The sequence below is a fragment of the Olea europaea genome, chromosome 19, assembly GCF_002742605.1.
Source record: "Olea europaea var. sylvestris chromosome 19, O_europaea_v1, whole genome shotgun sequence".
Classification (NCBI taxonomy): Eukaryota; Viridiplantae; Streptophyta; class Magnoliopsida; order Lamiales; family Oleaceae; genus Olea; species Olea europaea.
The window spans coordinates 1,011,322-1,022,499 of NC_036255.1; the positions used below are offsets into that span (position 1 = coordinate 1,011,322).

An 11,178-nucleotide genomic window follows, 5' to 3' on the forward strand; every position below is an offset into this window, starting at 1 on the left:
TGCAAAGATGGGAAACGACTTACTTGATACTGGTCAGTTTGGGGCACAACCTGTCTGCAATTTGAGGGGTCAAGGTGTAGACTTCAGGATTTAGTCACTGTAAGGTGGATATCTGGATATAAAAAAAAAAAAAAAAAGACTTGTTACAACTTTAAAGGATTTCATTCGATGGGACTATTCGTGCACCTATTTTGAAAGGTTGAGGAATTTCTTACTCTTCGAAGGTTTGAACTAACATACAATTTGGGCAATACAATGAGGACATAGCATATATGCTCACACATACTGGTGGATTGACTTGGAAGAGAGAGAGGGCAGAGGGGAGAGGGGAGAGGGGAGAGAAAGAAAGTAACAAAACACCTGTATCATCTTCTTCAACATACCTGTGTCTTCCTAGGTTGGGTTTCATGGAAACATAGTCCAATCTTGTCTCTCTCTATCTATATATGTATATCACTATCTCTATATATCTCTCTCGTTTAAATTACACATGATACATAACACTTTCTCACGGAGAAAGGAAGCAGTTTAAGAAGAAAACATTTGATTTTCAAACATATATAAAGATAAATTTTTCTTGATAATTTTCTTCGGCTTATAAGGTATTTTTCACTTTTCTTTAGAAGAGATTCTCTCTCATATGGACGAGATCCACCACTTAACAGCAGGCATGGGAATGATAGGGTTTCCAGGGCAGGCCGGAAACCACCATCACCAAGGCGGTGCATCATCATCTAAGGTGGCGATCGGGGAGCTGACAACAAATAAATTCTATCAACATGGGCATGATTTAACAAATGATACCTTGATTGTTTCTCCAGACTGGAATCTAGATCATGATCCATCTACGAGGTGTGTTTTCCCTTGTGAAGGAAATGAAAGGCCAAGTCAAGGCCTTTCACTGTCTCTCAGTTCATCTAATCCTTGTACCATAGGCTTACAGTCTTGTGAACTGAGACAACAAGAGGGTTTAAGGTTTAGTCCTTCAAGTTCCAGAGATGGGTTCTTTGGTAAGTCCCTAAAATTTTCAGCGCGTTAAAAACCCTTATAGCATGGTTGGTAGATTGGACGTGACAGTTTAAAGAAGAAAAAGAGTTAAAATCTTGTTCACTATGGTGTCTAATCCCATCGCAATCTGGTTTCTATTTTGTGATCATTTTTTATTTTCGTTCGAAAATGGTCAACCCACTTTATGTTTGAAACCACAAGATTGATTTATGTTTTCTTTATAATAATTGATGTAGATCTTCAAAATCAAGGTCACATTCTGATAAGGAACTCTAAGTACTTGAATCCTGCTCAGGAGCTTCTCAATGAGTTCTGCAATCCTGGGACGAAGATAACTGATCATGATCATAAATCAAAGCTGAAGATTAATCATAGTGCCAGTGATCAACGGCAAGATGAGAATGTGATAAAGAAGCAATCTTTACACTTCATAGACCTGCTGGAACTGCAGAAAAGAAAGACAAAGCTGATTCAAATGATAGAAGAGGTATATTTTTTGGATTTCATACAATACACTTCTATATTTTTAGAAGTTGTTATAAACGAGTAAGAAACTCAAATAAGAACTGTGAGTAGTTTGCGTCGAGTACTGTGTCCCTAAACTCAATCTGAATTTGTGGTGATTAATTAGCTGGGGGTTTGAGACTTGAAATCTTGAACTTAATGGGTGGCTGGGGGCTCTTCCTTTAATGCTTAAATGGTGACATTTCAGCGGTTCCATTAAATTTCAGCACCCTCCAATCTTTTTCACTTTCTTGCTTCTTAGTAAGTAATTTTTCTACTCCAGCTTGTGTACACCCACAAGCCAGAAAAGGTACAAATTTTGCCATGTTTTACAACTCCAGCTTATGATCTGTCACTCTAACTTCAGCCAAGGAAAGGGACATACTTTGCCATTTATTGTTACCATTGTACACTTTTGTTCATGTTGTTAAGTTGTTGGACTCCGTGGAGCTTAATTGACAATGTAAACTTATGTTCATTATCGACCTAATCCATATTTTTCTATTCAAGATTTTTAGAGGGTCATTTTATGTGAGGTACATTGCTTGTGTGTTTCTAATTTCGTTTTGCTTGGGCCGGCTTAGGATCAGCCCTTGTTTGGTGGAAATTAAAATCAAATTTTTAGTAAATTTTCATAAAAGTTGATGAGATATATAATTGAAAAGTCGTGAGTTCCATAAATTGTGTGGGTAAAATTAGATATTTACTTTAATTTAGATTAAAATTTGAATTTTTATTTCTACAAAATGAGGTCTTAGTCTCGTAATTTAGATTAGGACATAATCCCTTGAGCAACTTTTGTTTTTGTTGTTATAGGTTGATAAAAGGTACAAGCACTATTGTCATCAAATGAAGGGTGTGATATCATCATTTGAAGAAGTAGCTGGCGCTGAAGCGGCAGCAATGTATTCTGCTCTGGCTTCCAAAGCTATGTCTAGGCATTTTAGGTGCCTGAGAGATGGAATTATAAACCAAATCAAGGCCACCAAGAAGGAAATGGAGGACAAGAGCGCAGCTGATGCACCAGGTACAAATAGAGGAGACACACCAAGTCTCAGGATTCTTGATCAAACTCTAAGGAAACGGAAGGCGATCCGACAGATGAACTTGATGGAAAGCCATGCATGGAGACCCCAGCGTGGCTTGCCGGAAAGATCAGTTTCAGTTCTTCGGGCCTGGCTCTTCGAGCACTTCCTCAACCCGTATAATCGCTCACCTTTCTCTTATACTGCTTATCATAGAACCACCTCATATAAAAGTTTAGATATCGGAGAAAGATCACACATGTAGGACAAATTTTTTTTTTGTCAAACTGAACAAGTAATGTTTCACACACGGGAGTGACAATAAGACTTGAATCGATAAACTTCTGGTGTTATGATCAAACCATCTCATCTGAAAAACAAACTTGTTAATTTGAAAATTGATGTTTTCTCCAAATAAAAAAGAAACATCCCACTTGCTGATTTAATACTGTTCTTACATAATGTCTTAATCATTAGTTTGCAGGGAAAAAATGAAAAAAAGGGGGAAAAAAATAAAAATCCAACGTTTTGTTACTTTCTCCTTACCATCATTGAGATTCCAGATTATTATAATCAAAATTTAATTTTTCCTACCATTTTTGCTTTTGTTAACTAGATTTTTTGGCCCTTTTCGTTATAGTGACTAATGAACCAATATAAATTTGTATATATGCTTTGCTTTGCAGGTATCCAAGCGACGTGGATAAACATATTTTAGCCCACCAAACTGGTCTCTCCAGAAGCCAGGAAAGTCTTTTTCTTCCAATTATTAATTATTAAATGAAACCATGAATTTATTTATATCATCAAGGAGTAAATCTACTTAAAAAACATCTCGTAGATTTTCTATGAACTATATTAAGATGTTGTTTTCTTGTCACAAATTCTTAGTCCCTGTTTGATTCCAAATTGAAAATTATATTTTTTTAATTCATTTTAACCATACATTTTAAGAGATTCATAATTTTTATTAACTTTTAATTATATAATTCATCAATTTTCATCAAAATATATTATAAATATGATTTTTAGTCAACCAAATTGGGGCTTATAAAATGATGTCAATACTTGATATGTAAAAATAAGTTCAGTTTTTGTCGAGTGACGGTAGAAAAAGTTACAAATATCTAAGCATGTTAGGGTAAGTATACTTCTAAATAATTTTTTTATCATGTTGGAATTTGTTACTTTTTTTCTACTTCTATGTTGAAAAATTACTTATTTTGAAAAAAAACGTAGGATTAATTACTTCCAAAATAATTTTTAGCTCTAATCTATGTTTTCTGCGTTCGACAACGCCTTCTCTTTTTTTCTTGTGCAGGTGTCTAATTGGTTCATCAATGCAAGGGTAAGGCTATGGAAACCCATGGTGGAGGAAATGTATATAGAAGAACTAAAAGATCAAGAGGGCATGGAATTCTTGGATGGTTCAGCCGATATTCTTGATGAAAATGATGGCCAACAGAATCAAAACCCTCCGCCCGAGGTGGTGCATTTGGAACTAGATCAAAAGCCAAGCAGTTACAAACTAGTTAGGTCAGATTCAGAGTCTCTTTCTCCAGCTGAGCACTACCTCCACCAGCATGGTTTTGGTAGAGTAGCAGACTCTTATGGTGGTTCCATGCAATTGGATTTCTCAGCATATAATCATGATAATTCAGTCTCGTATACCAGTGAAAATACCGGTCATGGTCATGGTCATGGTCGAGGTGGAGGTCGAGGAAGCCAAATCAGCGGTGGTGGTGTATCTTTGACACTGGATTTACAGCACCAAGGTGCAAATTATGGAGAGAATTCATTTTTCTACCCTAGAGACCACATGGAAAATTGCCCACAAGTTGAAATCTCGTTATTGGACAGTGAAAACCAGAATTTTCCTCGTCGGAATTTGGTGGGTGCAGAATTGCTGCATGATCATTTGACATGGCTAATGTCCAAAACAAACGAATGATCAAATCCTAGGAAATTTATAAGTTGTCGGTAACTAAAAGTTTGCTAGAATCGTTAAGAAAATTAAAAGATAGTGGGCATGCATAAAATACTGAGTAGAGAAACATCTGTCTAGAATTTGGATTTGATACATTTGCTTCACAGTCTTCTTAATGAAATGATTTCATGCAACATTGGCAAATCAATTGCAAAGAATTGTTTAATTATATTTTCAAAATGTTATCTCTGACCCATTAGGTTTATTTATATGAAAATTTGATACATGAAGTTGTAGAGTTATTTCAATGTCAATAGCTTACATGTGATTCGACCATTAATTAAAGATCTACATCTACGGACGAGCTCATGTGAAAAATACCATATATGAAAAATGCAAAATTCTTTTCGTCTTTCATAGAGATTCTATAAATTAGGTATATTTAAAAAATATATAATTAACAGTATATATTAAAAATATAGAAATACGTGATCAAATTTATCTCGATTCAATTCAATAAGGTATTAGTATGGAATATCAATTAATGCAAGGTGATACTTCCTCTCTTCTCACTAATCTCTTGATAGCACAAGCTAACTGATAGCAGTATTTTTGGCTCTAAATCAAATCAAAGTTCCAATTTCGTTGAGGCACATAAAGATTTTGTCTTGTTTGTTAATTGACATTGACAATGAAATTTAGTTCAACTAATAAAGTGGTGACTCTTAATGCTATCCTATCGTGATAAAGATGGGCTTTTAAGGGATTGTCACTTGGTACCAGTATTGAAGAATTATGTTGTATAAATCGGTTGAAGGTTGCGGTTTTACGCCATTGGCTGCAACTTAAAACTTATGAGTTCCGCATTATGCTCTTGCTTGACCTCACTTTTAAATTATTTTTTTTTCAAATTCATTTTTTTATCAAACATTTAATGAAATTCAAAATTTTTTAATTACGTATTTCATCAACTTTAATGAAAATTTACTACAAAAAAATAAATAAATTAATTTTTAACAGAACCAAATCAGAAACATACATTTAGGAAAATGTACAAATTACACTCTGCATATACTCTTCACTTATCCTTTTTCTAAATTTTACATTTTATATACTATGTTTTATTAACGGGTAACAAAAACAATTTTTTTTTCTACTAAAAATAGGCTAATTATAATCATAAAGCGTTTTTTTTTTTTGAAAAATAAATTAATACACCATTTTAATTGCTTTAAAGTCATTATATATATATATAAGTGTGACTAAATATTTACATCTCATTTTAAAGCACAGTAACATAATTTTTGGATGAAAGTCTAAGTAAACGTTAAAGACTTTTAATGCAATTAAAATGCGGTGCATTAAAAAATAAATCAATGCACATATAATTAACCTTACTAAAAATAATAAATCATATCCTATATTTTACATCAACGCAACATTATTTATGCATACTATGAAAGCATGTTTGGGAGTTATTTATAATGAGTTTAAATTATAAATAAATAAAAATTTAAGTTTGATAAGTGAATAGTACTTGTCGATCAATGAAATGTGTAAATAAAAAATGATTTAGTTGATTACAAACAAATTATAAACAGCTACCAAAAATACACTTAACTACTTTATCATTTTCAAAATCTTAATTACAAGAAACCATGATTTTTATTTAAAAGATTATTTCCTTTATTTTTTTTGTTATCTTCTTTTTCTTGAACTCTAAATTGAAATAAATGAGAAATTATTTTTAATAAATTAATAATGTATTGAAACATGTATAAATTAACGACTTCATTTAATTTTTAGTTCCAGCATTATGAAATGGACAAAATAAATTTTTTGTGAAAATCTAATCTTCTAATTAATAAGTTGTACTTAATGAATATAAATTTAAAAAATAAAGCAAAATAAATTTTATATTAGTTATTTAAATTTTAAAATTAATTTCTTATTCCCTTTAAGATGAAAGTTAGCATATTTATATCATTTTATAAAGAATTTCCAAAATGCATGCATAATTTTCTTGGATTTTGTTGTGGATAGATTTTCTTTCTCTCACTTTTTTATTTTTGATGAAGGCTGACAGAAGAATGCATGTATAAACATTTTCAATAAAAATACAAAAGTCCTCTATATCCTAATCGAGCAATCTCAACTAGGGCTGGATATGGTCTGATTCAGTTCGATTATAACGAGAACCGAACCGACCCGAAATTTCTGGGTATTCAGTAAATGGAACCGTTGGGCCCAAATTTAATTACGGAACCGTTCGGGTTTGGTTCCATTCGGTTCAGTTCGGTCCGGTTCGATATCATTCGGTTCCGTATTATAATTAAATTTTTTAATATATACAAAGTTACGTTAATTTAATTAATGATATGTTCAATATTAGCTCTTACAGAATAACGTAGTTCAATCTTATGTGTTTCTCGTCTCTCTTTGCTGAATACTTCATAAATTTGATTATTAAAATCACATAAAGAGAAAGATAGCGAGCTCAAAATAATTAAGAGAGATGTTGTAAAGCTTTAATTCGATTTTCTCTAATAGAAATGACACTACAGTAAAATAATAGATTTGGATAAAATTGAGGTCAATTTGATTAAATTGATTTTGAACTAAAAATTAGAAATAGGAAAAATCATATTTTGTGGTTTGAACTAAATTAATTAGTTAACAATTTTATTAAGAAAAAATAAAATAATTTTACTTATTTAAAATAAATTAATTAAAAAAATTAAGAAGATTCGGTTCTTCAGATTTTGGCATAGAACCGAGAATCGAACCATACCCGTCGATTCTTAATTCAAATACCCGTTCGGGTATTTAACTTGAGAAGAATCGTCGGATTCGATTTGAGAGTTTTGTCCAGTCCTATTCTCAACTGCGAATGAGGTGAGCAAAGTTCAAGCGTCTAATATCTTTTTATCCTATTTGACTTGAATCAAGCAATTTAACCTAACTCCAATAGAAAATAATGTAACACTTGGAGTAACTTATTGATTTCAACATCATTGAATTTATGATAGACACTTCAAAAAAAAAAAAAAAAGGTAATGATATTCATCATTATTTATAATGATCACCAATTTATATGACAGTGAATTCATTGATTTATTAAGCAATACATTAAATTAATGTATCACAACTCTATCGTAAGGTAATTCTTTGACTAGTGGACCACAGAGAAATAATGTGGCCAAAAAAGGAAGATCAGAAAATGGCATTAAAGATTAGGGTTTTGTCACTTCGTCAGAAAAATTTAACAGAAGCTTTGACATAATTTGAGGTGACAAAAAATAATTTGATAAGAAAGTTGATAATGTTTAAAACAGTCCAATGACATAATGTCATGTGACATTATGTCAAATTTTATGTGAAAGAATTTGATATTGTAACATGATTGTAAAGATTATTATTTTTATCTCTTACCTAAATTTTCCTCTTTTATTTTGTTGCCTATATGAAAGTTATGTTATATTAAACGATGTGTAGCGTTGAATGGAGATTGATCAACTATCTATCTACATTTTCATGCAATTTACAATATATAAAGGATGGATATATTGACATCACATTATTTTCTTTTACCACCACTTTATAATCACGATCTAATTAAAGTACATTTTCATTAAATACACCATAATATGTTACAAATATAGCCAAAGTCAACATAAAAATACAGAAGAACATAAAGAAGACGATCTAGACATATCTCACCCTCTCTGTGAAACATTGTTTCACCCTACATTTTTTTTTTCAACTTCATAGCCTTGCAATCTATCTCTTGAAACAATTTCTCAAATACATCACCAAGGACATTTGAAGGCAACCCACGTCCTGAAGTTATTATCTTTGTCTCTTAAATGTTTTTGCCTAAAATTTCTGATTTTTTTTTGTTATCCATATGAAAGTAATGCATGGTTTTGAATAGAGAGATCCCAACTATATCAATGAGCACATTTTATAAAGGGGACATATTACTTTATTAATTTTTTTTTATTAAATTGAGATTCACTTTCAAAAAAGTAAATTTAAAAATTATAATTAACAAAATAAATAATTTTAAAAAGTAAGTTAAGTTTACTTTTTCAAGTACAACAAAACGTACTCTCAACCTATCTAACTAATCACGCATTTAATATAAGTGGGAAATCATATGATTTTAATTTGTCTATAGAAAAAAATTCCGTCGCTAAGTTTAAACGCAACAAAATGTTTAAGAAAACAAGGTTTCTTATGCTAAATTAATAACTCAACACTGCATAAAATATTTATACAGAAGATTTAAAACTTATGGCAATTCATTTCAAAATGATAATATTTCTTTTCTAGTTTGAGTGAGATAGTAGTAGCCCATAAAATATTAATGCTGAACTGTTATAGGGTCTTTTTTTTTTTTTTTGTTGTTGCTACTTTTGTCAAATTTCCTTAAAATTGAGTTCAAATTGATTTACAACTTTCAGTATTAGTTTTCAATCTAATGTGTCAGTAGTGAGTTGATCTTTAATTTTTTCAGAGGAGCAAGTTTTCAATCCTCATATATAAAATTTTATGAACCTAAAACTTTGCTTTCTAAATTGGATTATTGAATTTGTATTTAATACAATAATTCATTATTTTAATTTCAAATGCTTGAAACTGATTTGGTCGAATTCAACTGTTTGACCAGTAATTCTTAAAACTTTTTTTGATCAATGCAGGGATCCAAGGGGTCCAAAGGGTCACTTGACCCTCCAGTTTTTTCAAAATTTTAGGGCGGATCCAAGGGGTCCAAAGGGTCACTTGACCCTCCAGTTTTTTCAAAATTTTCCCTTAGTTTTCAGACTTACTATGGAATATCAAACGAAATTGAAATACTACATTCTTAATATCATTTTGAAGTACTCATGGCCTCGTATTTCACATCGTTAATGGTGTGCGAAATGACCAATCATAGCAAATGTTATAACGCGTCAAAGTAGGCCGTTCCAAACTGATATTTCAAGAATTTCGATAACACGCCAATTTTAAAAATTCTTCGACGATTATACGCTAACTGTATCCATAATCTTCTATATCCTCTCGAAACTCATTTCAAAAACTATATCATAAATATATCGAATGATCAAAATGAATATAAAAAATAGTTAAACGTGCGTCAAACGTGTATATCAAAAAGAGACATATAACTCGTCTTTTTTGGAAAAAAATCAATAATTTTATTAATGTTTATTATTTTTGCGCAACGAATTTCTCAATATAATTTACATCATTTTATTAGAAAATTTTATATGTGGTATGACGTCAAATTTTATTTTTTTGGACATAAAAATTCTTAATAAAATTTTTATTACTTCATAGGGGTTATAAATTGTTATATTACTTTTTCATCTTGATTATATATATATAATCTTTTCCTCTCGATCAATTAATTTTTTTTTTTCAAATGACGTCAAAAATTTTATTAGGAAATTTAGATTATTTAAAAAAAATTAATTGATCGAGAGGAAAAAGTAACAATAATAATAAAAATCCTAAAAATGATTATTTTTTTATATATATAAATTTTTTAGATGTAAAAATAATTAAGATGAAAAAGTAGCATAATAGTCTATAACCCATATAAATTAATAAAAAAAATTTCTTCACTTTTTTTTTAAAGTTTGAAGCCCTAATGTAAAATGTTTGCGTCTGCCCCTGAGTCAATGATTAGCCCCTATTTGGTCTCCATTACATTAAATTAAATTATATTTCATTTTTCTCTATCCTATTTTCAACCACACAATCTTTCATAAAATAATATTACACGTAAGTCGAAATTTTTACTTCTTTTTTAACCATTCATTTTTCAAAAAAATACTATTCCACCCATTTTTATTTTGAAAAATGTGGGCCAAACGGGGCTTAGTCCAGCTTTGAAAACATAGATAAGATGTGCTTCTATTGAGGTTTGGGGCGCACTTGCTCTACTTGTTATTGAAACAATGGATTGGGGATCATCAGTGCAATTCTCCTTAGTTAATTTGTGTAGTCTAGCTATTAGGTGTGTTTAGGGATGCAATTGAGCTCGCTGGCTAGGAGTGCCCGTGGCTCGGCCCGAAAAAAGCTCGAGCCAAGAGTCGGGCCGAGCCCAATTGTGAGGTTCCGAGCAAAGCTTGAGTGGCTTAGACCTTATTAAAAAAAAAAAAAAAAAAAAAAAAAAAGCGAAAATGAGATGCCTGATTTAAGGCTACATGTCACGGACCTAGTTTCTTTACACCCGAACAACTAGAACCGTGCGGCCTTAACGCTTGACAATTCCCGCACCTCACGAGAAAACGTTAAGTCAGCCTTTTCACGCTCACAAATAATTTAACCAAGGAGGCTAAATTATACCCACGTTGAGAGGAGAATTTTGAAGTAAAGGATATATGAAAAACAAGTAAGGTCGGGAAACTTTCTTTGTATATATGAAAGGGAAAACTTTACAATCTCTCTAAGGAATAAATTCACTCAACTCTACATGATTTACAAATGAGATTTCTACCTCTATTTATAGGCAAAACTTAAACCTCCTTAAGATCAAGTGGCCTTACTTTACAACCTATGCTTAGTTGTTTACAACTCGTTCTTAGTTGTCATCAAGTGGATTTATTTACAACTTTCCTTACAAGTTGTCGCCAACTCGATCTTAGCTTGCATAGAAGATATTATTCTTGCCAACTCGTGCTTAGCTTGCACCTTTGATAATAT

General features: G+C 31.3%; 1 protein-coding gene across 4 annotated transcripts; it reads left to right on the forward strand.

Moving 5' to 3' along the window:
• Nucleotides 1-258: 258 nt before the first annotated feature.
• On the forward strand, nt 259-4,695 carry LOC111368451 (homeobox protein BEL1 homolog). 4 transcript variants are annotated; one of them, XM_022989671.1, is made up of 6 exons: nt 259-448; nt 624-1,010; nt 1,245-1,495; nt 2,329-2,714; nt 3,224-3,284; nt 3,859-4,695. In XM_022989671.1, the coding sequence occupies exons 2-6, from the start codon at nt 641-643 to the stop codon at nt 4,486-4,488; spliced, it is 1,698 nt and encodes a 565-aa protein (XP_022845439.1). In that variant the 5' UTR covers nt 259-448; nt 624-640; the 3' UTR covers nt 4,489-4,695. The 4 variants fall into 4 exon arrangements, with proteins under 4 accessions (XP_022845439.1, XP_022845440.1, XP_022845438.1 ...); XM_022989672.1 differs by having other exon boundaries at nt 259-397; XM_022989670.1 differs by having other exon boundaries at nt 259-1,010.
• The last annotated feature ends 6,483 nt before the right edge of the window (nt 4,696-11,178 follow it).